The sequence below is a fragment of the Mycosarcoma maydis genome, chromosome 11 (genome assembly GCF_000328475.2).
Source record: "Mycosarcoma maydis chromosome 11, whole genome shotgun sequence".
Lineage (NCBI taxonomy): Eukaryota > Fungi > Basidiomycota > Ustilaginomycetes > Ustilaginales > Mycosarcoma > Mycosarcoma maydis.
The window spans coordinates 222,234-248,054 of NC_026488.1; the positions used below are offsets into that span (position 1 = coordinate 222,234).

At 55.0% G+C, this 25,821-nt stretch overlaps 9 protein-coding genes across 9 annotated transcripts; 4 read left to right on the top strand and 5 right to left on the bottom strand.

Annotated features, from left to right (window-relative positions):
- Positions 1–18: 18 nt before the first annotated feature.
- UMAG_03936 (putative ATP dependent RNA helicase) lies at positions 19–3,624 on the bottom strand (the record flags this gene model as incomplete). Its single annotated transcript, XM_011392104.1, has 1 exon — positions 19–3,624. One exon carries the CDS (start codon positions 3,622–3,624, stop codon positions 19–21), a length of 3,606 nt encoding a protein of 1,201 aa, XP_011390406.1.
- Positions 3,625–4,570: 946 nt separating this feature from the next.
- UMAG_03937 (putative diacylglycerol acyltransferase type 2b) lies at positions 4,571–6,000 on the top strand (the record flags this gene model as incomplete). Its single annotated transcript, XM_011392105.1, has 4 exons — positions 4,571–4,734; positions 4,824–5,653; positions 5,770–5,860; positions 5,934–6,000. 4 exons carry the CDS (start codon positions 4,571–4,573, stop codon positions 5,998–6,000), a joined length of 1,152 nt encoding a protein of 383 aa, XP_011390407.1.
- Positions 6,001–6,246: 246 nt separating this feature from the next.
- On the bottom strand, positions 6,247–7,023 carry UMAG_03938 (Hsp90 cochaperone SBA1; the record flags this gene model as incomplete). Its single annotated transcript, XM_011392106.1, has 2 exons — positions 6,247–6,837; positions 6,961–7,023. 2 exons carry the CDS (start codon positions 7,021–7,023, stop codon positions 6,247–6,249), a joined length of 654 nt encoding a protein of 217 aa, XP_011390408.1.
- Positions 7,024–7,505: 482 nt separating this feature from the next.
- On the top strand, positions 7,506–8,573 carry UMAG_03939 (uncharacterized protein; the record flags this gene model as incomplete). The annotated part of the gene is made up of 1 exon (XM_011392107.1): positions 7,506–8,573. One exon carries the CDS (start codon positions 7,506–7,508, stop codon positions 8,571–8,573), a length of 1,068 nt encoding a protein of 355 aa, XP_011390409.1.
- Positions 8,574–8,768: 195 nt separating this feature from the next.
- On the bottom strand, positions 8,769–9,695 carry UMAG_12246 (uncharacterized protein; the record flags this gene model as incomplete). Its single annotated transcript, XM_011392290.1, has 1 exon — positions 8,769–9,695. The coding sequence occupies one exon, from the start codon at positions 9,693–9,695 to the stop codon at positions 8,769–8,771; it is 927 nt and encodes a 308-aa protein (XP_011390592.1).
- Positions 9,696–9,957: 262 nt separating this feature from the next.
- On the top strand, positions 9,958–11,415 carry UMAG_03941 (uncharacterized protein; the record flags this gene model as incomplete). The annotated part of the gene is made up of 1 exon (XM_011392108.1): positions 9,958–11,415. The coding sequence occupies one exon, from the start codon at positions 9,958–9,960 to the stop codon at positions 11,413–11,415; it is 1,458 nt and encodes a 485-aa protein (XP_011390410.1).
- Positions 11,416–11,678: 263 nt separating this feature from the next.
- Positions 11,679–15,821, bottom strand: UMAG_03942 (uncharacterized protein; the record flags this gene model as incomplete). Its single annotated transcript, XM_011392109.1, has 1 exon — positions 11,679–15,821. One exon carries the CDS (start codon positions 15,819–15,821, stop codon positions 11,679–11,681), a length of 4,143 nt encoding a protein of 1,380 aa, XP_011390411.1.
- A 2,077-nt stretch (positions 15,822–17,898) lies between these two features.
- On the top strand, positions 17,899–18,840 carry UMAG_03943 (uncharacterized protein; the record flags this gene model as incomplete). The annotated part of the gene is made up of 1 exon (XM_011392110.1): positions 17,899–18,840. The coding sequence occupies one exon, from the start codon at positions 17,899–17,901 to the stop codon at positions 18,838–18,840; it is 942 nt and encodes a 313-aa protein (XP_011390412.1).
- Positions 18,841–19,107: 267 nt separating this feature from the next.
- Positions 19,108–23,802, bottom strand: UMAG_03944 (uncharacterized protein; the record flags this gene model as incomplete). The annotated part of the gene is made up of 1 exon (XM_011392111.1): positions 19,108–23,802. The coding sequence occupies one exon, from the start codon at positions 23,800–23,802 to the stop codon at positions 19,108–19,110; it is 4,695 nt and encodes a 1,564-aa protein (XP_011390413.1).
- Between the last annotated feature and the right edge of the window lie 2,019 nt (positions 23,803–25,821).

The following is a 25,821-nucleotide window of genomic DNA, read 5'->3' on the forward strand; positions in this document are numbered from 1 at the left end:
CGAACTGAGACGACCGTGTTAACCAAATGTCTGACTGCTCTTGCCCACCCGCTTGACCTTGCTCAAGCGCCACTCATCCTGGTGCTTGGCAAACCGATCGAACAGCGGTGCCACCTTCTCCTGCCTCTTCCTCTTGCTGATGTTCAACGCATCTGCAGTCCTGAAGAACCTCGGTGCCACCTCCACCAGCCATTTTGGCTCGATCGCCGTCACCTCCCTCATATACTCGCGCGTGGTCAACACCACTTCGTGGTAAACGCAGTATTCGGGTGCCCGATTAAACAGCGCTGAGCTCGGGTGGATGTACACCGAGCCACCCGATTCCGCCAGAGACTTGTACCCCTCCTGAGGATCCTTCTTGGCCGCATTTCTAAAGTAGCCCGAACAGATCGCCTTGCGAACGCGGTTGTAGTTCTTACCACACGACACAATGTCGTGCTTGTACCGGTCCATAATGCCAACCAGCTGCTTCCTCACATCCTGCGCCCGACGCAGCGATCGACCTTGTACAAAGTTGTCCATACACCACGGCATGCTGAACTTGCTTGCCGCCCATCCGTTGTACACGCCCAGCAGAGTCAGATGGTCTCCTTCCGGCTGGAAAAACTTGGCCTTCTTGGCGTCCGCTTGCGTCTGCTTATCTTTGGGTCGGTAGAACACGTTCTGCACCGACAGCATCGCGACAATGGAAAGCATCTCTTCCGAACATCCTAGATCGACGCTGGCGATCAGCATCTTGGACATCATCGGTTCCATGGGGAAGTCAGCCATCTTCCTGCCCAACCGAGTGAGCAAGCCCTCGTCGTCCAATGCGGAAAGAGCGTAGAGCGATTCCAAGGCGGTCAGCAGCGTCTGCGCAGGTGGCGGATCCATAAAGTCAAAGTTGACCAGATCATTGATACCCATCGCTTTCAAAGCCAGGATCGTCGATGCTAGGTTCTGGCGCTGGATATCAGGAATCGAGTTGGGCAGCATCTCGTTTCGATACGCCGCTTCCGTGTACAGTCGATAGCATTTGCCCGGTCCCGTCCGTCCAGCTCGTCCGGCACGCTGTCGAGCTTGCGCCTGCGAAATTGGCGTCACCACCAGCGAGTCCATGCCCAACCTGGGATCGTATGCGTTCTGCTTGACAAATCCAGGATCGACCACGTAGTAGATGCCATCGATCGTGATGCTCGTCTCGGCGATATTGGTCGCCAAGATGACTTTTCGAGATCCGGCGGGTGTAGGCTCAAAGATACGCGTTTGCATTTCGGACGGTAGCGCAGAGTAGACCGGTAAAATGATCAGTTCGGGCACGCTAGGTCCCAACGCCTTCATGCGCTCAAACAGGATCTCGCAGCTTGTATCGATCTCTTCCTGCCCCGTGAGGAAGACGAGGATGTCGCCGGTGGGTTCCGAAAGGTGAATCTGCATCACCGTGATCAGCGCTGCATCCAAGTAGTCCGGTTCCGGTTCTTTTGTGTACAGAATCTCGACAGGATACGTTCGTCCGGGAATGGTAAAGATTGGACAGCCGAAAAAGTAGGTGGAAAACTTTTCCGCATCCAACGTTGCCGATGTGACGATGAGCTTGAGATCCGGTCTCCGTTTGAGTGCCTTTTTAAGCAGTCCAAACAGAACGTCGGTTGCAATCGTGCGTTCGTGTGCCTCGTCGAGCATGATGACCGAGTAGTTGGATACGTCGGGATCCACAAGACACTCTCGTTGAAGCATACCGTCCGTCATGTACTTGATCTTGGTTTCTGGGCTGGTGCAGTCCTCGAAACGGATCGTATAGCCCACCTCTTGCCCGACTCTACACCCAACTTCCTCGGCAACACGTTTGGCGACACTCACAGCTGCTACACGCCTCGGCTGCGTACATCCGATCTTGCCGCGATCAGCAAATCCCTCTTCGGCCAAGTATTGCGTCATCTGCGTCGTTTTGCCCGAGCCAGTGTCTCCGACTACGATCAAGACTTGGTTGTCGCGAATCGCTTGCACCAGCTCTTGTCGCAACTTAAAGATGGGCAAGCTTTGACGCTGTTCTTGCATAGAAAGGTTGGTGATGCGGCCGAAAGTGGTGGCCTTGTTGAACGTCTCCTTCTTCCAAGCAGGTTGATCCTGCGCCTTTGCACCGAGGATGTTGCCGCGTCGATCCTGGGCAAACATGCGATCACCCTGCTGCGCCATGGGGTCGAGCCAGCCGGAAGTCATATCAGCCGCTTCGGCATCAGCTTCCTCTTCCGCCTCTTGCTTGCGAAGCTCCCTGCGCTCTTTGGCGAGTGTAGCACCGGCCATGGCAGCTCGGTTGAGCGTTCCATCGGGTGCTTTGACGATCTTGACAGGCGACATTTCGATGGAAGAGCTAGTTTGACCTTTGAGGAAAGGCGCTTCTTTCTCGTTGACTTCAATGTCAATCTCCTCATCGTCATCGTCTGCACCAGGTTGTGTATTGGGCGTACGCAGGTCTTCCTCCAGGAGTTCGGGGTAGTCGCTGGCTTTGGCAACACCACTGGCGATGAGTTGACGCAGCTCCCAGCGTTCGGGACTAGTGAGCCGTTTCATGCTTCTACCACGACCGTCTTCTTTGACGGCGATACCGCTTCCAGCTCCGTTGCTTCCTCTGGTGCCACCTAAGGGTGCGCTATTGGCACCACTGGCAGAACGAGCGGCGTGGCGTTCGCGTTCCTCTGCCATTTCTGCCTCGGTTTTGATGCGGAGGTGCGGCGTGAGATCTCGTCCAGTTGCTTGATCGACATCTTTCATGGATAGACCAATGCGGTCGCCAACGACCGACATGACTTTGACTTTGACCCTCTGACCTCGGGAAAGAAGGTCGGAGGGATGGTTGACGCGCGTGCCTGCTGCAATCGAGCCAATGTGAACCATGCCCTCAAAACGACCGCGGAGACCTTCAAGACTGACAAAGACGCCAAAATCGCGCATGTTACTGACCTGACCTTCATAGATCTTGTAGAGTTGCGGTCGGTCGTCGGGAGTTGGGCGGGATAGATGGGATGGTGGACGGTCATCTCGACCTCTGCGGGACGAGGAAGAGGAGGAAGCTGCACGATTTTCGTCATTGTCGTACCTGTTCGCCTTGCCCGGGGGCGGAGAACGGATGCCGTTGTGTCTTGCATGGCCGTTGGCATGTGATGCGGACTTTGCAGCAGCCATGTCTTCAAACTCCTTGAGAAAGTCGTCGACAGCATTGCGACCCTTGTCCTCGGAAGGTTGCCATTCCTGGTCTTTGATGGCGAGACCTGGAAACATGCGCGCCTTTCTCTCGCGCTCCTCGTCTTCCGCCGTCGCCTTCTCTTTTCCCTTTGCGCTGGGTGAAGCAGAGCCGGGTTTGTCGTTGGTGGAAGCTTTGGAGGCGGAAGGTTTCTTGTGTTTAGGATGCAATCGAAGAATGAGCCGGTCGAGGTTGGTGACAAAACTGTCAGGGAAATCGGCACCTACTTCGGAAAGCTTAGATTTAAAGTCTGCGACAGAAGTGGCTGAGTCGTGTAGCGACAGGATGAACTCTGCGAGGACGCGATCGTTGATGCCGGTGTGGTTGAGCAGCTCGTTTGCGACTTTGCCTGTGAGGGAGAGAAGTTCGAGCTGGTAGAGCTCGTCGTCTGGTTTTGACGCCATTACGTGGAGAGCGACTTGCGCTTGCTGCCAGCTGATTGTACTGTGCTTGGATAAGGAGGATGATGGTCGCTGTGACAGTAGTAGGTTGATGAGCTGCCAACCCTGTTGGGTGCGCAGCGGCAACCTCTTGCATAGAACCCTGAGCGAGACGGAAAGTGCTGCGCAGCCTAGAAAATTCGAGCTCGGAAATCGGACAGCGAATCTTTTATCGGGGTGCAAGACAAGCCCGATGGAACGAGATGAGAATTTTCACAGTGTTGGAGAGGCAGAGTCTGTGAAAGAGGTGCGAGTTGCGAGTTGCGAGCTGCAAGGTCCCACGTCTCGCTCGACACGCAGCGGCGGCACACATAAATCACGAATAATCGTGAATCGTGAATGGTTCGTCATTAAGTTAACTTAGTAGGAAATTAACCATTCGTGATTCGCAATCACAAATTATCATAACCGCCACAGTCACAGTGACTTGACAGCAGCTGCAGTCACGAGTCAAACAACCAAGCACGAAGGGCTGTGACAATCCGTCATTTTGCCTAGGGGCACGAGCCAACCTTGAACCCCAGTCGGGTGTCATGCTGTGATGTTCCTGTATGTTTCAATTTATTAATCGTGAATCACGAATAGGTCCAGAAACTTGATTCACGATTCACACTCGTGAATGGAGTCGAGTATAGCCTCACTCGGTGTCGATCCGTCGTGCTCTCTCTCCCTCTCTCTCTTTCTCTCTTTCTCTCTCTTTCTCTTCGTCTATCTCTACCTTTGCCGATCTGGTCACCTTGCAAAGCTTGATCGAAATTCCTGCCGTCCCAGACCAGGCTTTTATGCTCCCCCTCGAACTCGAACAAGAGATTAGCAGCAGTCGACGACGCACGGTCTGGCACTCAACCAGCGACCCTTCAGACGAGCCAGTATTCTCGACAAGCCGTTCTGAATCGCCAAGACTCTCGCCATGGCACCTCACCATCCTGCGTCCGAGACGGCGGGACAGAGGGCACAGCCTCACGACGCCGACGACACGTCTTTACAAGCCTCGAGCACAACCACAAGCGGTGAAGCCCCTTCGGATGCTTCAAAGTCCAAAAGCGATCCCACCAACAAAGAGAATGTCATCCGGTAAGTGGGCAGTTCATTTGTTGGCGTCTCACGCTGTTGTGGACGGTTGATCGCTGACCTCTTGCCTCTCGCTTTGACCAAACGCGCAGCTTTGCACCCATCTCAATCCCACGCAGTCGTCGACTGCAAACGCTCGGTGTCCTGTTTTGGGCGTTACTCCTGCCTATCTGTCTCAGCATCTTCTTCCTGCTTCTCTCGTTTCCTATTCTGTGGCCTGTCCTAATCCCCTACCTGGTGTGGATCAACTTTATCGACAAAGCACCGGAGAACGGCGGTCGCCGATTCTCTTGGGTTCGCAAACTCCCCGTGTTTCGCTACTTTGCCGAATACTTTCCCATCTCCATGATCAAGACCACCAACCTTCCAGCCGATCGGCCTTACATCTTTGGCTACCATCCACACGGCATCCTCGGCGTTGCAGCGGTCGCCAACCTTGCTACAGACGCCACCGAGTTTCCCGAGAGCTTCCCTGGCATCACACCGCATCTTTTGACACTGGCGACCAACTTTACCATCCCGCTCTTCCGAGATTGCTTGATGGCCATGGGCATCTGCAGCGTTTCGAAGCGCAGTTGCGAGGCGATTTTGAGAAAGGGAAAGGGAAGTGCGATTGCGATTGTCGTGGGAGGTGCAAGTGAGAGCTTGGCAGCGCATCCGGGTACCGCGGATCTGACGTTAAAGAGGAGGTTGGGGTTCATCAAAATCGCTATTCGAAACGGAGCTGATCTGGTGCCCGTCTTCTCGTTTGGAGAGAACGACGTGTACGAGCAGCTGAGCAATGAGGAGGGGACCAAAATTTACGCTCTGCAGAAACAGTTTCAGGCGTTGTTCGGCTTCACATTACCGTTCTTCCACGGAAGAGGTCTGTTCAATTACAGTGTTGGTCTGATGCCCTATCGACATCCAATCGTTAGCGTCGGTAAGTAATCCAAGACGGGAGACTCGAGGCGAGAAAGAGAAAGCGAAAGTGAAAGAAAAAGAAAAATCAGCTGAAAAATCCGCTCTGTTGACACGAAACTCGATTGCAATGCACAGTTGGCAAGCCAATACACGTCAAGAAGAACCCAAACCCCAGCAAAGAGGAGATCGAGGAAGTGCAGCATCGATACATTGAGGAACTCATGAAGTAAGTCTTGCTCAAGTCGACAAATCGTGCAGGAGCAGTATGCTGACGCAGACCTTGCCCTTGTGTGAAATAGCATTTGGGAGACGTGGAAAGACGCGTATGCTGCTAACCGCACCAAGGAGCTTACGATCGTCGCCTAGCAATGCGCTCATTTGTAATTAGGATTCTCGTGCAACAGGACGATATGTGCGGGTGCAGCCGGCTTCAAACGAGCAAATGAGCAGTGAGTGGCAGTGCAGGTCTGTGCTTGATAGCTCACATGCGATGAGGACGTGTTGAAAGCAATGATGCATTTGTGATTGATTACATTGTACAGCGTAAAGTTGTGGTCGAGGCAATCGGTGGTCGAGATGCTGCATTGTGGCTTGAAAGGCAAACATTGACGTTTACTTTGCCTCCTCGGTAGCAGCGGGCGCAGCAGGAGTGTCCTCAACGTTGTCCTCGTCGTCATCATCATCTTCGTCTTCGCCTGCACCGAAATCAGGCATGCCACCCATGCCTCCTCCCATCTGAGCCATCATGCTCTGCAAATCCAAACCACCTGCACCGCCCATTCCCATCATGGCGGGGTCCATGCCACCCATGCCACCCATGCCACCCATGCCGCCCATGCCGCCGAGTCCGCCACTCAGATCCTCCTCGACATCATCCTGCTCGTCCTCGTCAACCCACTTGTCAAAGTCGGTCTTGACGTTGTGCAGGCGCACCTTGTCCTTGGTGAGTCGAGGCCAGTACTCTTGCTTTGCCGTCTTCTTGCGCAACACGGCGTAGAGGCATTTCGAGTTGAGGTGCGTCTTGGACGACTCGACGTCGATCTCGTCGAAGAAGTCGAGCGAGAACGAGTAGCTCTTGGAAGCGATGTTTTTCGATTCGTCGCCCACCGAGGCGTTAAAGGAGAATCCGGTCGAGGTGAGGTCAAACTTGGTCGCTGGCGGAGCAGGCAGGTTGGGCACGTTGATGGTGAGCATCACCACGTTCTGTACCAATAAAAAACACATTACAAGGCAGGCGAGTGAAAAGCACCGTTTTCTGGTCAGCAATCTACCTTACGAGACAAGAGGGTGGCGGTATGCTGGAGGTGGAATGATCGCGCGACTCACCTTGTCCGCGTCGTCAGCAGACGAGCGCTGTGCCCAAAGGATCTCTGGTACGACTGTCGACATCTTGACTGTGTTGTTCGATATGCTGTGTTACCGACGGATGCGTTGAGACGATGGTTGTGGTAAGAAGGGTAGTCTACCTTTCTCTTCCCGTCTCTCCATTCTGAGAAGAATGTAACCGAATAAATCGTGAATCGTGAATGTGACTGGCAGTCTGTGCGCGCATTTTCGTGGTGGTTTTCGGCAGCGCAATCCGCTTGTGGATTTTACAGCTTCCAGCGACTTCGATGCAACACGGCTGAGTTTCGATCTAACATGAAAGCGTTTTGCCCACTGCCAAATCTTTCGTGCGAGAAGAAGATTCGTGATTGGGTGGAAAGGACCCTGAAGCCGGGATTCAGATTGATAGAGAGAAATTTGGACAGGTCTACATAACGAATTTTAACGGTTTTTTTTCCCCTCCTGCTGTTGGCTGTGGAGAAGAAAGGTTGACAGTATTCGCCATCCACCATCTGCTCGCCATACCATCACAGAACACGCACGAGATGGCGCCAAAGAAGACCCGCACCGCTGCAACCGCTGAAACCGCCACCAAGGCGAGGCCTGTCAGGGCAGCTGCGGCTGCGTCCAAAGAAGCTGCCGCTTCTGCCGCTTCCACGGCGCCTGTTAGCAACAAGACGCATGGCAAGAAGCGGGCGGCTGTCGACGAAGTCGAAACCATCCCCGCACCTACCAAAAAGACGGCTGGCGTACCAAAGAAGAAGACCAAGAAGGGTGCAGAGCCTGCTGCAGAGGAGGAGGAGGAAGACGCAGGTGATATCAATGAACGCGAAATCATCGCTTCCCTCTCCGACGTTTCTGCCGATTCATCCGACGACGACCAAGACGATGTAGAAGCCGAAGAAGCCAACTCGTCCGACGAAGACGACGAAGATGACCGACTCGCTCGCGCTCAACCGCGCTCCTCGCTTGCATCGGTAAAGCTGCCCAACTCGAAAGATGATGCGGTGGTGCGTGCTCGCTTGGACAAGCTCCGCAAAAACAAATCTTCCGCCTCCAACACCAAACCCGGTGTACTGTATATCGGTCGTCTACCAAAAGGATTCTTCGAAAAACAACTCAAATCTTACTTCACCCAGTTCGGCCAAGTCACCCGCCTCCGCGTCTCGCGCAACAAGAAGACAGGCGCCAGTAAACACTACGCTTTTATCGAGTTCGCCGACCGCGACGTGGCCAAGATCGTCCAAGAGACCATGCATAACTACCTCATCGACGGAAGGTTGCTGCAGGTCAAGGAGGTGAGCCAGGACAAGGTTCATCCAGAGCTGTGGGTCGGAGCTAACCGGAAATTCCAGAAGGTTCCTGGCGACAGGATCGAGAGGGTGGTCAGGGGAAGGGAGAAGTCCGAGGAGGAACAGAAGAGGACCCACGAGAGGTTGTTGAAGAGGCAAGCCCAAAGGAGGGAGAAATTGCAACAGCTCGGAATTGAGTACGAGTTCGACGGGTATACGCATGACGGAGAGGCAGACAAGAAGCAGTCAAAGAAGGCGATGTCTGCAAAAGCTAAGCCGACCGCAACAAAGTCGACAAAGGGCAAGACGGCCAAGGCTTGAACACGAACATCTTGCTGTTCCCCTTCACTCCTGTACACTTTCCAACATCCATACAGTTGACTCATAGGTCTCACATCAGGCTCGTTACTACGCAACACGCATCGTTTCTCGACTTGTACTTTCATGCCGAGCCGTGACGTGCTTTGACCCGTGTCTTTTGTGTCTTTGGAATCCTATCTGCGACCCGTTTTGCTTTCAAACACTTACATCCTCTTGCAACTGCTCCTTGTAGTCATCTTCATCTACACCGATCTGAGTGCCAAACGCTTCAGAACTTCCCTGAGCATCTCCACTCTCGCCGTCACCCCAGCGCTGTTCCGCTCTCACCGGACCCATATACCTGTTGACGACCAACTCCACCATCTGCTCCCAACTCCTCTGACCCTCAGCCTCGACCTTGTACCTTGCGTTCCTGCCATATGCCTTTTGCGCGACGCTGATGAGCACGTCGGCGGTCAATCCTTTGATCAGCTGGTGACTCGATCGGAACCTATGCAGCCTATAGACGCTTGCTAACCAAGGGATATCCGTGTACGTTCGAAACGCTTCTTGTGCGGGTCTGTGTTTGTCGACGCTGGCTGGATCCGAAAGCACCGCTTCTGGAGGAGCGGTGGATGAGAGGAACGCTTCCAACGCAGTCGACCAAATGTCAGCCACTTCCGACGGTGATGCAACCAAGTTCGGCAGGATCTGCGCTCCATTCCGCAGGAAGAAGACAACCGGGTGGACGAGCAATCCCATCTTGCTCAGAAACGGATAGCCGGTATGCAGATGCACGGCTTGATCTGCCGGAAGTGCGATTTCCTCGACACTCTCGCGCAAGGCTGTCTGCACCACGTTGGCGTCGGAAGCGTCGACTTTTCCCCCCGGCAGTGAGGCCTGTCCCGGGTGCGAGCGGAGGTGCAGTGCTCGAGTCGACATGATCACCCGTATCTGATCGCACGATTCGTACAGGATGGCCGCAACCGCCGCTTGCTTGCGTTTCGGAACGTGGTCGAAGCTCGGCGCAGCAGGCAGCGAGAGCAGGCGCCGAATGCAGTCGGCGTTGTGAGGCCGGAGCGTTGCTAGCCATTCCGGCTCGTGATCAGCAGCAGCTGAAGTGCTGGTGGAAGCCGTTGACATGGTTCGATCGTTCCTTATCTATCTACCACTGCAGTGTATCTTGGTGTGAGGGAGCAAGAGGGATTCAATTCACGATTGTTGTCACCAGAACACCGAAGGCTTCGAGCTGGCGTGTGTGTCTGTTCAATTTCCGACTTCCGGCGGACCCACGTTGTTTGTGTGGAGGCAATCAATACTCACGGACTTCAGCCTTCAACCTTTCTTCCGCTCGTTCCAATCATCATCGTTGACCCCCAACAACGGCGTCACGAGGACCTATGCCATGACGTCCCAATATGTTACTGAACCTCCAAGCTCAGGCTTGGTCGATCTGGTCACCTCGAAAGGTACCATCTCGATCGCGCTCTTCCCCACACAGGCTCCGCTCGCATGTCGCAACTTTCTCACGCTGGCGCTCGAAGGTTTCTACGACAACCTCGTCTTCCACCGCCTCATCCCCAACTTCATCCTGCAAACCGGCGATCCTTCCGCTACCGGTACCGGCGGCGAGTCGATCTACGGCGAACCGTTTCCGATTGAATCGCATTCCCGACTCAAATTCAACCGTCGCGGTCTACTCGGCATGGCAGCGAACCAAGATCGCACCAACGAAAGCCAATTCTTCCTGACGCTCGACGCTACACCCGAGCTGACTGGAAAGCATACACTAATGGGCAAAGTGGAAGGCAAGAGCATATATACGCTGGTAGAACTGGTAGAGGGTGTGGAGTTGGTCGACGGAGATCGACCGAGGTATCCGATCAAGTTACACGAGGTCAGGGTGGTTGAAAATCCATTTGATGATCTGCAACCAAGGACGACGAAAAAGCAACGTATAGCCGAGGAAAGGAGAAAGAAGCACGAGATGGAGACGAGAGTGGCGGAAGAGCAGAAGAGGAAGAGGAGCAAGGCGAAGAAGAACACTGGGTTGCTGTCTTTTGGAGCGGAAGAAGAGGCAGAAGACGAGGTGGCGTTGAAGGGTCCAAAAAGTTCGCATGATCTGCTCAAAGATGATAAGCACCTATCGAGGCAGACGATCGAGACGAGTAAGAGCACAAAAGCTAATACGCCAGCAGTGTCGGCCAATATCAGTTCCAAGGAGAAGCGATTCTTGGCTCAATCGTCATCTTCGACCACACCACCTGCAGTCACAAAACAAGCTTCCAAGGACGGCACCTCGGACGCTCCCCACCCCACCGCGACCCTCAAAAGTGAACATAGCGGGCCCAGCGACCAGAAAGCCAGTTCATCTACCGGCCGAGACTTTCTTGCCTCTCAACGAGCCAAATACCTCTCCTCCTCCCACCCTTCTACCGCCAAACAAGACGACTCGTACTCAGCGCTGCTCTCGTTTCAATCGCGACTCCGCACCCGGCCTTCATCCACCACACCTATCGCAAAGCCTCTCCCGTCCGTTGGCGTCGACGAGGTCGAGGAAGAGGCAGGCGAATACGGCGCGAGCGACGACGACGACGATTGGCGATCGCATCGACTCGATGCTGGCGGTCAGCCGCTGGTAGCTGGACAAAACGCGGGCAAGGACACGTTGGAGGACTATGAGGTCTTGGATCCGAGGGACCACACTGATCGCGAAAGGAATCCCAAAGCCGAGTCCAGCAGGGACGGAAAAAGAGGCAGGGATTGGGTTGAGCACGATCGGAAATATCAAAACGATCGCAGTCGAAGGCACCGCGAACACGACAAACACCCACAGCAACGGCGACAGAGATCAATCATATAAGTTAGGCGACGTAACGTTTTAACGTCAAGTTACGCCCAACGTCCAGGAACTCGGTTAACATCAGTTACCATAGATCGTCGCACGTCGTCCCGACGTCTCAATTCCAACTCCCACGGCGCATCACTTCTTTCTGTTCTCTCACACAGACTGCCGCGCACACGATTCTTTATGCCCATCAACCAAATCATAACTTAGTTATCTACATTTCTGAATTCAAAGTCACAATGAAAAAGACCAGTGATCGTCCTGAGCTCCAGCCAGTATCAAAGCTCATCCGGCGACGGAGGTCGCGAGTACGCCGTCGAGTAGGGTACGCTTCCGGCCTCAGAACGGCCATCCTCGGTGAGATGCTCGTCAAAGTAGTGCGCCGCTGTCGACTTTGGCGTCCTGGGGGTCTGCGCCAACCCGTAACTTGCACCGGTCGAATAGATGGTGTAGGCGATGAGACCCGTCCAGCCACACTGGTGCGACGCACCCAGACCTTTGCCCGTGTCGCCGTGGAAGAACTCGTAAAAGTGCACCAGGTCCCTGAACTCGGGAGCATAGTCGAGCAAAGGGATACCGCCGTTGTTGGCCCTCCTGCCCTGGTCGTCGCGCAGGAAGATGCCGAGCAGGCGGTGAGACAGTTCTTCGGCAACATGTCCCAGGTGCATGTAGTCTCCACTTCCCGTAGGGCATTCCACCTTGAAGCTGTCGCCGTAGTACTGGTAGAACCTCTGCAGCGACTCGATGAGCAGAAAGTTGACGCAGATCCAAATAGGACCGCGCCAGTTAGAGTTACCGCCAAACATGGGGCTGTGCGAGTCGCCAGGCCAGTACCCGACACCAAAGTCCTCTCCTCCAACATTGACATGGAAAGGGTTCTTCTGGTGATCCTTGCTGAGCGAACGAACACCGTGCGGGGAGAGGAACTCGTTCTCGTCCAACATACGCTTGAGGATCAGCTCGAGACGCTCGCGGCTCACCATAGACAGCAGGCGTCGATCGCCTCGACCACCCACCTTCATGTTGGCAATGTTGCGGTCGGCCATCTCGGGTCGGTTGTCTAGGAACCACTGCATGCGCTTGGCAAAGCTTGGGAACCTCTTGAGCGCCGAAGGCTCGATGGTCAGGGTGGCATAGAGCGGAATGAGGCCGACCAGGCTCTTGACGGGGATCACCTGGCTGTTACCGGGACCCCACTGAATGGCATCATAGTAGAAGCCATCCTTGTCCGACCATAGGCTGGTGCTCTCGTCGTCAAACGTATCGTGGAACGACATAGCGTCCGAGATAAAAATGAAGTGCTCAAAGAACTTGGAGGCAATGTCCTCGTACGTCGGATTGTGCTTGGCCAGCTCGAGCGCCATGTTGAGCATGTTGAGCGCGTAGAAGGCCATCCAAGCGGTTCCGTCGGCCTGACGAAGCGTACCGCCAGTTGGGAGAGGTTCAGAACGGTTGAAGGGACCGATATTGTCGAGACCGAGGAAACCGCCCTCGAAGACATTGGAGCCGCTCGAGTCCTTTCGGTTAACCCACCAGGTGAAATTGATGAGCAGCTTCTGGAAGACACGTTCGAGGAAGTCGAGATCCTCACGACCGTACATTTTTCGCTCTATCTTGAACACACGGAAAGTGGCCCAGGCGTGCACGGGGGGGTTGACATCCGAAAAGTTCCACTCATAGGCGGGGAGCGCACCGTCGGGCTTCATGTACCACTCGCGCGTAAATAGGTCGAGCTGCTTCTTGGCAAAGGCAGGGTCAACCATGGCGAGCGGAATGCAGTGGAAAGCACTGTCCCACACAGCACTGAAGGGGTACTCCCACTTGTCAGGCATCGAGAGGATGTCCTCCATGTGCAAGTGCCTCCAGTCGTGGTTGCGGATACGCTTGCGCTCAGGAGGGGGCGCTGGCTGACCAGGGTCACCGCGGAGCCACTCGGGCTGGATAAACATGTAAAACTGCTTGTTCCAGAGCATACCGGCCAGCGCCTGACGCATAACGTTCTTCATGTCGTCCGACATGGGACCGCTGATGAGCTTGGCGTAGAACTCGTCGGCTTCCGAACGGCGAGCCTCAACAGTGGTGTCAAACTGCTCGTCATCGTCAATGGCAGGGTCTTGCGAGGGCGTCTTAGGGGTAAGCTTCATCCTGACGACGGCGCATCCTCCGAAAGGTGGCACCTGGCGGAAGACATAGTGGGCACCAGCCTTGGTACCTTCCTTGTTGGGATTGACATAGTCGCGAGGAGGCTTGGACTCATCGGGGTCTTCGAAGTAGGTCTCTTCTTCTTCGACCTCCTCTTCAATTTCGACGATCTCGTACTCCTGCTCCTGGGTGGGACCGACGGTACCGAACTGCTTCTCGGCGGCAGCAGCCTCAGGCTCAGCCTCGGCAGAAGCACCGTTGCCCTTAGGCGGAACAGCCACGGGATCGCGCTGGACGGGTCGCCTCTCTTCGCGAACAACCGTCTTTTTGATCTTACGCGTCTTTTCAACTGCCTTGGGACGGTCCTTCTCCTGTCGATGACAGGGGACAATGTGGTCGTGGAAGGCATCCTTTGCGTATATGTTGCGATTGTTTCCGCTGTAGAGACGCTCAAAATTGGTCTCGTTCTCGGTGAAGAGAAGGTCGGGCACCACCTCTTCGTCCGAGATGGGCTCAGGAGCCTGGCCACGCTTGGCGGGAGGGGCGCTGGGAGCAGGGCTGGTGGAGCAGTAGAGGTGATAGCGGCCGAGGTCGGGGTGATCGGCCTGGATGACATAGTCGCCGGACTGTTTCATCTTGGGTTTGGGCGGCTCCTCCTTGGGCCAGAACCAGTAGTTGCGGAAGACGAGCTGAGGGATGATGTGAAGGTCTGCGGGCTCGTTACCACGGTTGTAGGCGCTGATGCGGATCGAAATGGCGTTCTCCTCGTCCTTGTCCTTGGCGTACTCGACAAAGACGTCCCAGTACTTGTCTTCATCAAAGAGGTCGGTATCGGTGATCTCGAACTCGGCAACGTCGCGGCTACGGTTGCGCGACTCGCGCACAAAGAGCTCGTAAGGGTACGACTCTTGCGGGTACTTGTAGAGCATCTTCATGTAGCTGTGCGTGGGGGTGCTGTCGAGGTACCAGTAGAGCTCCTTGACGTCTTCGCCATGGTTTCCCTCGTTGTTGGCGAGACCAAAGAGGCGCTCCTTGAGCATGCGATCTTTTCCGTTCCAGAGAGCCAAGCTCAGACCCATCCTGCAGTGGTTATCCGAGAGACCGGCAAGACCGTCTTCACCCCATCGGTAGGTGCGGCTACGAGCCAATTCATGGGGGAAGTGAGACCATGCATCTCCGTTGGACGAGTAGTCCTCTCGAACAGTGCCCCACTGACGCTCGCTGAGGTAAGGACCCCAACGCTTCCAGTGACGCCTCTTGTCGGCGTCTTCCTGGAGACGCTGATCTTCGGCGGACATCCAGTGCTGGGAGGAGGCACGCGCCTCGACGGCATTGCTCAGGTTAGCTGTGGGGCCACGTGTATGACCAATATCGTGCTCGCTGGTAGACTGACGACGCGACTGAGCGGGAGTCTGTTCGCCAAGGGAAGGAGCACCGGCGCTGAACGATTTGCGATGGTAGGTCTCGGGGCGAGCCGAGTAGTGGTTAGGATTGGCATACTTGGAGGCGTTGTCGGGATGGTAGTCAGCACGGTACTGGTCGGCATTGGTGCGCGAGTGGAAGGACGACGTGTTTGAGACGCCGACGGGGGTGAGATCGTCTCTCTCCTTGATCGAGCCGTTGATCGACTTTACTTCTGACTTGGGCTGCTTCTTGGGAAGCTCGGCAGACGGCTGTGCGGCGACTTCCTGGTTGATAGGGATGTTGATGCTCAGAGGCTTAACTGGGTCGGGCATCTTGACGTTGCCAGCGGCGGCGTTGTCGGACGTGGGCGTGTTATCGGCGCTTTTGTCAGCTTTGCTGTCTTTTGAAGCAGTGGCGCCAACAGCAACAGGCGTTGTGATGGGAGCCAGATTGGAAGAGGGCATGCGCGCCGACTCTACCTGAGGTTTCGGAGAAGCCGAAACGGTGGCGGGATCAGTGGCAGGAGTGGGAGTTTGACGAGAAGGCGCAGGAGCCGACTGGTTTTCGGTCTTGGCGGAAGGAGCGGAAGGAGCGGAAGGGATTGGCTGCGAGGGCTTGTCAGTAGCGTTGGTGGTGCTCTTGGAAGGAGTGGTGGGAGGCAGAGGCGAGTGGGGAGTAGAAGGGCTGGGCGAAGCACCACGGTCGGCTCGACCGAAGATCCTGGACGAGGTTTTGCCCAGAGAGGCAGCAGGCGAGCCAGAGTTCGAGTTGGAGCTGGTCTGATCATCTTCGGATCGGACGCGGCCGTGACTCGAAGCTGAGGCGGACGACTTGGTGCGGCTGGAGCCAAACACCTTTCGCAGCGACGAAGCCATCGTGTAGCTCTAGTGCGAAGAATGGTCAGGCACAAGTCAAAGGGCAAAGCGGCACGATGATGGAAGAGGGAAAACAAGTAGAGGAAAGAAGAAACAAGATCTATCTGACTGCGCTCTGCTGCCGAGCTGTGTTGTGTGGATCAGGGTTTTCCCTATCCGAAGAAGTTCGCGTGAGGTGCGCGTGTGATCTTGGACGAAACAAGAAACAAGACAACCGAGCCGATGGAGAGTGCAGCGCGCGATGGTCAAGACCGAACAAGCCAAAGAGTGGATGATGGTGGATCCAGAATAACAATGCAGGCTGACTCAACGTTCAACGGATCATAAGCAATCAGAGCACACGGACGAGGTCGGCAAGAGGACAGAGGCGGCCAGAGAGCCGTGAGTGGCTTGGATGGCTTACAAAAGAGTCGGATTGGGCTGTCAGCTTGCAAACACTGATGCACTGCGGATTGTGATTTTGGCCAAGCTGGTAATCTCGTTCAAGTGTAGAATTTGACGCCGGAGGGAGGGCAGATACTCTGAGCCGCAGAGCGAAGAAAAGGTCAACCGAGAAGAAGAACAAGAAGGCAAGACTCGAAAGGCAGAATACAGAGCACAGAGCAAGCGGGATCGATATTGGTTGGGCGCCCAGAGAAGATTGCGCGCTTGGGCCTTCTCGATGCTGGAAAATCCGAGATGGAAACGAGAATTCACCCAAATAGGACGAGATGCGGTGTGACGAGCACAGTCGTGAGTGTGAGTCTGGAAGCTATGCCAAGCAGGATCGAAATGAGCCGATGGACGTGCTGCAGCTGCCGCACTCGAAAGAGTCGAGACATCCTTGGCTTGTGACTGACACGCAGGCAGAAAACGCCAGCTTGCCGACAAACTCGAATTTTCCGCCGCTAACAAGCAAGCAGACCTACCACAAAATTTAAATCACGAATCATGAATCGTGAACAATCACGAATGTGGCCCCAGGTGCCGTGGCGAAAACCCGCTTGCCTTTGCGTGTCTGCTACGGGATCGTCACAGGCTCCGCCAATCACGAATCAAAATACACCTTGATACGCAAGCGTATGCGTGTGGGCACCTCAACATGGCACGCGCACGCGAATTCCCCGGAGTCTCCACTCTGTCTCTGTCTCTCTCTCTTTTTGGCTGCATTCTGTGATTCTCTCTTTCCATCTCGGGGTCTTTCCTTGTCCAACTGGGCCAGCCATCTACCTGTCGTGCCTTCTACACAATGATCGATGTGCTGTGAATTAGGGTTAGCTTGGTCAGAGCGTGGGCGGCTCAGCCGAAACATTACAAACACGAGCCAATTTGCTTGTCATCATTGCTTCGCACAGCCCGGAAGAACGAGTGTCTGGACGATCGGATTCGCTGTGCTGTTTGCAGCACAAGTCGATTTTGCATCGATAAGAAAGTTTGTGGGGAGAGAGTTTGTCTTCAGTGACGTGGACGTGCTTTCTTCGCAATCGCATCGAACCTTACCGTCCTTCACATTCGGCTTTCTACAATTTTTTGAACTGCATCTCGACGTACTGATATTCTCGCATTCGGAATGACTTGAGCACAGGGCGTTCATATATCATAAAATATAAAGATGACGACTGTGCCCAGATGTGCTGTGGCATTCGTCGCACGATCGATGGGTTGAATTGAATTCTTCGTGGCCTTGCAAGCATACTCGTAGATGTCATATCACCTCCAAAATTCTGCCGTCCGATCGTCACGATCACGAATCGTGAATGTCCACCGATGATTAACTTACTTGGAAAATCAATTCACGTTCGTGATTTCCGGGTTTCACGTTTGTTCGGCCATTTTTCCCCTTCTTTTCTTCGTTTGCGGGTATGGGACGCTGCAGACCCCTGCTGTGACTAGAGAGATCGCTGTTCGTGGCTCGGAGTTTGGTCGCATTCCCTCTCCCTGTGATGCTCCAGCTCCAACTCCAGCTCGGCTCGGCTCTTTGGACAGACGGCTCCTGTCCCAATCGGCAACCCGATTGTCAAATCGGCTTGTGTTGATCATCTTGCTTCTCAAGCAAGCACCGTAGCCCCAAGCACACACAGACGCTCCAAAGCGGAGCATGCCGGCCACTAATTCTCGTCGCCATCTCGAAGCCCAACACGATGATGATGGCGACAGTGAGCTGGATGAGCTTCCCTTGCCTCCAAGTGCAATCCTCCGCTTGGAACCAGCTAGACTTGTGCATGATGTTGATGAGGAGATCTTCATCCTCTACACTCTCAACGCTAAATCGCAGCACGATGGCGGACTAGGCTATGTCAACTCTTCCGATGATAATATCTTTGTCTCCATCGACGGAACCAAATGGTCGTCTGCAACGTCGGATCGTAATCTGACCGGAAAACTCATCGTGCCCATCTATCAGCATGTCACCAGCCTTCGGTCGAACAAAGGCGATACAGGCAGCGTCCTGTGGCGATCCACTGTCGAGCTTGCAATACGATTCCAACAGGGCACGCTATTTGATCTTGCCCTGTTAAAACGTGCATCGGTACTCGAGCTGGGTGCAGGAACAGGTGCACTACCTGCTATAGTCGCGTCACTAGCAAAGAGCTGGCTTGCTACAGATCAGCAACAACTGCTGCCATTGATGCGTAAAAATCTAGACAGTTATGCTAATGTCAAGGTGGCATCACTCGATTGGTTCGACTTTCTCAATCCTCCTTCCCCTCACTCCGCACAGCTTCACAAGAGCCGCGTACTCGACCAACTGTCTTTCAACCTTGTAGACCAAACTGCGGAAACAGTGCGAGGTCCGGATGTCATCGTCTGCTGCGACTGCATCTACAACCCCGGCTTGTTCGATGCCCTCATCGCCGCGCTCAATGTCTTTACTGACAGACAGAGAACCGTCGTCCTTGTCTCGTGTGAGATGAGAAGCGACGAGAGCCTGGCTGACTTTTTGACCAGGTGGAAGGCAAGCGATGAGCATTGGCGCATCGTCAGTCTCGAAGAGCGGTTCGAAAAAGGCTTCGTCGCTCTAGCAGCTTGGAAGATCTGAAAGTATGTACATCTTTCGTCCACACCTACAGCGATCCTCTGTCCAGTTCAGAAAGGCCCCATTGTCATCACCGTCCTGGACAACACACTCAACATGCCGGGATTCAGATCAGGGCTCACATGTTTTGATAAAGCACCGCATTCGCGATTGCCAATGGCAAAACGACCTGTACATTCGCAGTTCTTATTATCCTGTGTGTGTGTGTGTGTGAGAGAGAGAGAGAGAAACACAAAGGCGAGTCCGGCGTTCCTTTCAGATGACAACAAGCTAGGTATTGCCTTGACCGTTGGGCTTGGTAGACGAAGGTCGAGGCGACGGGCTTGCCCCTCCAACTCCGCCAAATTCAGACGGGATTCCACCGGCTGCAGACTGCGTCATAAATCCTGGAAAAGGTGCACCCATCATGCTCATGTGTGGGCTTGTCATGAACTGCATACTGCCCATCGGCATGCCCATAGTTGACCCAGGTGCTGCACCGGGCGAGCCGTGTCCCATCATGGATCCGTGCCCGAGCGCAGATCCTTCCTGATGAGCTTGCGAAAGTGCGCTCATGTACGCCATTTGAGCCGCCTGCATCGCCTGCTGCTGTGCCATCATAGGGTCAAAGCCACCGCCCATACCACCAATCTGACTACCAGCACCCACCTGCGAAGCGCCAAAAGCACCCATTTGCGGCATACCCATACCCATCATGCCCATACCTCCCATTCCCCCCATGCCACCCATCATGCCGGACATCATCATCTGCTGGTACAGCATCGGGTTGAAGTAGGCCATCTGCTGCATCTGCTGCATCTGTTGCTGCTGCTGTTGCTGTCGCAGCGCATCTTCCTCACGCTGGCGTCGCTCGGCTGCGACACGCTCTCGCTCTCGCTCGGTGAGCGTCGCACCAAACCCTCCAGCACCTTTGCGATCGCGCTCGTGAGCTGTAATGGCGCCAAGAAGACCTGCTTGAGGAGGCGGAGGCTTGTTGGGCACATTGACCATGTGGCTACCCATCGCCCTCGCCTCGGCCTCCTGCGCTTTGGCCGATCGCTCTGCTTTGTCCTGCGCTCCGGCTTGTACCAGACCGTGCGGGGTGAACACAGTCGTCATAGCGCCCGGCTGCTCTTCAGGCTTGAGCTGCAGGAAGGTCTGTCGATCGCGCACAATAGGTCCCTGAGGAGGTGTGTTGGATCGAGAGTCGTCGCCGTGAGCAGCACTGAGGTGATTGTTGAACATCGACTGGCGCTGGTACGCCTGAATCGAAGGATGCGTGGGCGCACCCCCTCGGCCTGGTGACCGGCCCGGCGATGTGGCACGCGAGCCATCAAGAAGGCTTGCACCATAACCAGAGATGGAGCGAGGGAAGTTGGCACCGGCGACTTGCGAAGCTGCATCGTTGTTGCGGCCAAGACTGCCAACAGAATCAGCAAGGTTAACCGGAGACTCTGTGCCTGCTCCACCACGGTTCGAGCTTGCAGCTGAGCGAACTGTGCCAGCGCTTGGTAAAGGTCGGCTAATGCTGCGCGCATCTTCACGGCTCTCATCCTCCTCGTCCTCCTCCTCTTCGTCGTCTTCCTCTTCCTCGCTATCGTCTACCCAACCAGGACGGCGAATGCCCTTGGGCTTGGTGACACCGGCACGACCAGGTCGCGAAAGGGCTTCCTGGTGCGCTTGCGCCTGGAGCTGAGCTGCAGACTTGCGTTCGGCAGCCCTCTTGTTTTGTCCAAAGGTAGAAGGATACTGAACGGCAGCAGGTCGCGCACTATGGGTGCTGTCAACGGACGTTTGAGGGACTGTATCCGACCCGGGCTGCACTGGCACAGCGGACGAAGCAGTCAAAGGAACAGCGCTGCGGTCAGCCGCGACGGGCTTGGCTGACATCTCGTTTGTGCGGACTAGTGGCGAGGGAGGCTGTTCCAAGAATGAATAGGCGGCAAGAGCATCGTCGTTGATCGTGTCGTCTTGCGTCGGGTTGACCCGCGGTACCGCCGAGACTTCGGGCTTCACCTGCTCAGCCTGGACGGGAGCCGCTGATGCTGACTTTTGATGATCAGAGGACAGGCGCGTGGCGTGAGTACTTTCCGACTGGACCGTCGAAGTTGTTCCCGAAGCAGGCGCAAGACTTTGAGGGCGAGAAGCCTGGGAACTTTCCTTTGTGACCACATGACGGCTGGGTGCAGGCATGACGACAGGCTGCGGGGTGGTGGCAGGGAGCTGATCGGAAATCGAGGCCATGTAGAAGAGAGCACTCTCGTCGTAGTTCGTGGGCAGGTCAGAGTCACGCTTTGTTGAGCGGGGCTGGTCGACAATGTTTTGCTCTGCACCACGACCGGATGGGCCAAAGACGGCTGGTGGCCGAGTAGCGGACGTCTCCGAGGAAGGAGACATGGCTTGCGACTTGTCAGAAGGAGCGAGATAGGCGAGCGAAGATTCCGTGGCGGGTACGGTTTGCTGTACAGGTGGCACACCGTGCATTGGAGGAGGCGCGGAGGTAGAAGGACTGGCAAGAGCCTGTAGGCTCGAGGACTCGCCCTGCTGGTCCCTTGAGTAGGGGGTTGTGCTGCTCTGCTTCGCAACAATCGCTGGTGCTGGTGCTGGGTTAGAGGCAGTGACTGTATTGGAAACAGGGGCCGTGACAACAGGGACCGACTTTGTCGACGCAGGAGCCTGCGCGGTCTGTGTGGGGGCTGCATCTTGCATAGTGGGCTGAAGCGAGCCTGAAGGAACCGCAACGGCATCGCGGGACGGGCGGATCGATTCAGATTCTGGTGACGCACCCTTTGTAGATTCTGCGTCTGCAGCATCGGCTCTGGCCGGATCTCTGAAGGCTTGCGAGACTCTGTCGATCTGATCCGAGCCGCTCTGGGCCATGGAAGCACCGGTGGCGGGAGGCTGGCCTTGATTGGAAGCAAAGTCGAGGGGCGGCAGTTGAGAGGCAGATTCGGCGGCACTGGCGCGAGAAGATGTTCGAGGTTCGTCGGCGTCGCGCGAGAGAGCGTCTTGCGTGGAAGCGAGGGCATTCTGCGAAGGCGGTGGAAGAGGCTGAAGAATCTTGGTGCGCTCACCTCTCATACGAGCAGCCATGATACCGTGCAAGGAGGATCGGGTGGTGAGATGGTCTTCGCGAGCAATCTCGAGAAATTCTGCGAGCTCTCTGTCGAGGAAGAGGCGGTCCTTGAAGGGGCCGATGGGGTAGGCAAAGAAGGGCGAAGTAGGATCGCGAGCCTCCCAGACAAAAGTTTCGGGACGACCGTAGAGCTTGAAGGAATCCATGAAGGCGATGAGCCACTTCATCATCTCGGCGTTGGCGCCTTTGCTGCTGGGGGTCTCGAGCTCGGGCATGAGCATAACCCAGCCAGTGCTGCGAACACGGTGAGTGGCGGAAAGGACTGAGCTCGAGGGAAAGACACCTTCGACCTTGAAGAGACTCGAGCCCTCTACGAGCTCGGGTCGGGAAGGGTAGACGGCAAACGCATGGGCAGCGTAAATGAGACTAGCGAAGGGCTTCTTGTCTTTCTTGGACTCGAAAAAGCTGGCTACACCGGGGGCGCCGTTGCTTCCAGGAGGAGGGGGCAAATCCTTGCCGTCGTTAGTAGGAGCGCCTGGAGCGCTAGTGGAGACGCTGTTGACGCTGAGGATACTGGAGCGATCGCCTGTCGACGAGCCGATCTTCCAAAACTTTTTCTTGGCGCCAAACTCGGATTCGTCGGGTTTGTGATCGGTGAGCACCATCCATACCTTTTTCCATTCGGTGGAACCCATGAAGCGGGCCTTGACCCAACCTTCCATCTTGCCTTTGACGAGAGGAGACTTGATCGACATCTCGGCGGCGCTGGCGGCCGAAGCGTCCTTGACGGTGTCCGGGTTGGCGGAGCCGGGCGAGCCGACTGCGCCAAGTCGAGCACGGATGAGGGCGCCAGTGTAAATCTCTTCGAGGCGGACTTTTTCCCACGAGGCGAGGCGGATGGCGTTGATCCAGGCCTGAAGGTGACGGTGACCGAGGTTGAGCCAGCCAATGACGGTGCGATGCTCTGGCTTGTGACGATGCTCTGGAGCGAGCCATTGCTCGAGCGATTCAGGAGGGAACGGAGGAGGATCGCGGAAGCAAAAGATGGTGCGGTTGTTGCCTGCCGAGTTGATGGCAAAAGCGTGATGGTAGCGTCCGCGACTGGCGGGAATAAGCTTGGGATCTTCGATGAGAAGGCCGATAAAATCGACGAAAGAGTCGGTGATGTTGATGTAAGTGGGTGGAACCTCGGAACCTCGCTTTGCAGCTTCTTGCATCTGGTCGACATTCCAGAGGCTGAGAACGGTTCCCGAGAGCTGAACAAAGCATTCGGACCAGCGACGCTTTTCGTCGGCGACATGAAGAGGCTTTCCATCCGTACCAAGGTCGTCGCGCTTGAGGAGGTAGCCTTCCATGTAAAGCTTTTTTTGCTGCGATTCCTGAAGGCTGAGAGCGCTACGCAGATCCTGACTTTTGAAAGTGAGAGGCGTTTGCGGAGTGGAACGGATGGATCTGGCGGTGGAACCGGCAGGGGAAGGCGGACGGTGGGTCGCAGTTGCGGTTGCGGTTGCGGTTGGACTCGAGCCACCGCCGGAAGCATAGTATTCGGGATTGTCTAGCGGCTGAAAGGCTGACATGGGACGCATGCTGCCGCTTCGGTTGGAAACGGAAGGGTTCTGCTGTGGCTGAGGCCTGAACATTGGACGCGATGAGGAGGACGAGTTGAGCAGAACGCTGGTGGATTGACTGTGGCCATGACTTGGCTGGAAGCTGCGAGATGAGGCCGGGTTGACGGTTGTGTTGGACGAGGGAGCTACTTGACGGCCATTGAAGGCTTGGAAGTTCTGTCCGGAGGAGGGTGGTGTGCGAGGGGCAGCGTCACGATCTTGCTGCTGAGCAGACTGAGTCGCCTCGTACGATGGGCTAGCGTCGGACGGACGAACCGTTTGCGAGGAAAAAGAATTGTACATTGTGTATGGTAAACTGGACGAGTGACAGAGGCGGGGTCCAACGAGGAGAGTCTTTCTTTGCTTGGCTAGCGACGCGGGCGCAATCGGAGGGAAGCACCAAGCGGGGTGGCGTAGACCAGGGCGGCGTAGATCAAGGTGACGGTAGAGAAGCGACGCTCAGCTACGAAGATGGGGAAGGGATGAGGGATGAGGAGCACCGAGGTTAGGGAGAGGGAAAGAAGTAGAGTATAACCGCCAGCGAGCACAAAGGTTTGGCAACAGTGAATGGGAACAGGAACGCCATCTGTGAATCGTGAGTTCGTGATTGTGATTTTGATTGTGCGAAACGAGGCTGTGTAATGTGCCCACGACGACAGAGAGAGCAGACAGAGAGACACAGACCGAGACCAACTCACTCTTTTGTGGTGACTCTCTTTCTCTCTCTGGAAATTTCTGTCAGAAAGCGGGCGAAGACGAACACAAGCACGAAGCGGCAAAGCACAATCGTGATATCGTGAATCGTGAATCACCGACGCTTGGCTCAGAGTAACTCGTCACTGTACGCATGGACAGCACAGCCCAGCAAAGTAAGCCGACCATGGACCACAATCACGAATCACGAGTTCACGATTCTTTTTTGACGTTTTAACAGTCACGGTCGCACACAGGCACAAAAGAGTCGTGAGTCGTCATCAGTACGAGTCGTCAACCTCGAATTTGTCTGATCAGACTTTCGATCAAGAGCAGAAAAATCACTATCTTGTATCGTTCATTCTTGGATCTTGGATCGCTCAGGCGGTCCGTCAGCATCATTCACCACGGCAACTCTCTAGCAAGCTTTGTCGACTTGCCGCACTAGTAGAAACTACTTGCGCCTTGTACTTTGGCAGTTCACCTAGCTACAGAAGCAAACAATATCAAGCTACAGTTGCCCGTCTAAGTTGATTGAAGGTAAACCGCATCAGCACGGCTAATTCAATTTTATTGAGATGCTTGAGTGCAAGTTGTTGGCTGGCTAGCGCTGTATGACACACCACGGAACGCACAGCCACGCTGGACACGAGCGCGTTTTTTTTTGTTTTTTTGTTTTTGTTTTTTTTATTACCACGCACCGACGAACACGAACCGTGAACTTGGTGCGTGCAGCATGCACGATGCACGATGCAAAGGGCAAACAATGTTAGGTTGATTATGCCTACATTTTTTTAGTATTTTGCCCATGACACGTTGTATTAAATCACGAATATTCACGATTAGGAGGGACCATCGGCGATATGCTATGCAAGGCTGAGGGAGTACAGTTGGATCTGACGATCTAAGACGCGCCAGCCAAGTTTCGAGTTGAATCGTGAATCACGAATCGTGAATCGTGATCCAGCGAAAAAGACAAAGGTGGAAACATAAACGCGGACAGGTGAAGGTTGCTCCACCGTTGTTAGAGGTTCGCGAATTACAATCACGAATCCATAATTCACGATTTACCGCAAGCAGGTGCAACGTCTTGGCGCCAAAAGTGAGACGTGAAAGCGCCGCCACACTCACAACTCACAGACTCGTGACTGTGACTTGCACAAATCGTGAATCGCGTGAATCGTGGATAAGCTAATAGTGAATAGTGAATCACGAATCAACTTGGCGAATAAGTTAGCTCCGCGCTCCGGTTAATGCATTCCAACACGGCCGCTCCTGCCGTTCAGTGCTCAGCCCGCTTGATCTGTCACTCGTGACTGCTGTTCACAGTCGTGAGTCGTGAGTTGTCCAGATTCAATAGTCACGATATTCGTGATTGCAACTTTGGTTTTGTCCATCACATCCCTTCCGCCCATCCTTCCGATCCGAGCATCGTCATCGTCATCGTCGTCGCTGTCACATTCATTCCTTGCGCTCAATCACTCATCTACATCCATCAGTTAAACCTCTTTTCAAACCCCAATCGGGTGTTTGCTCAAACTTCGAAAGGCACCATAACACCCAACGTCGCCTCTAGATCGGATCGCACCCACCTAGGCTTATCCATCTGTCCGTATCCTGTCGTACCGT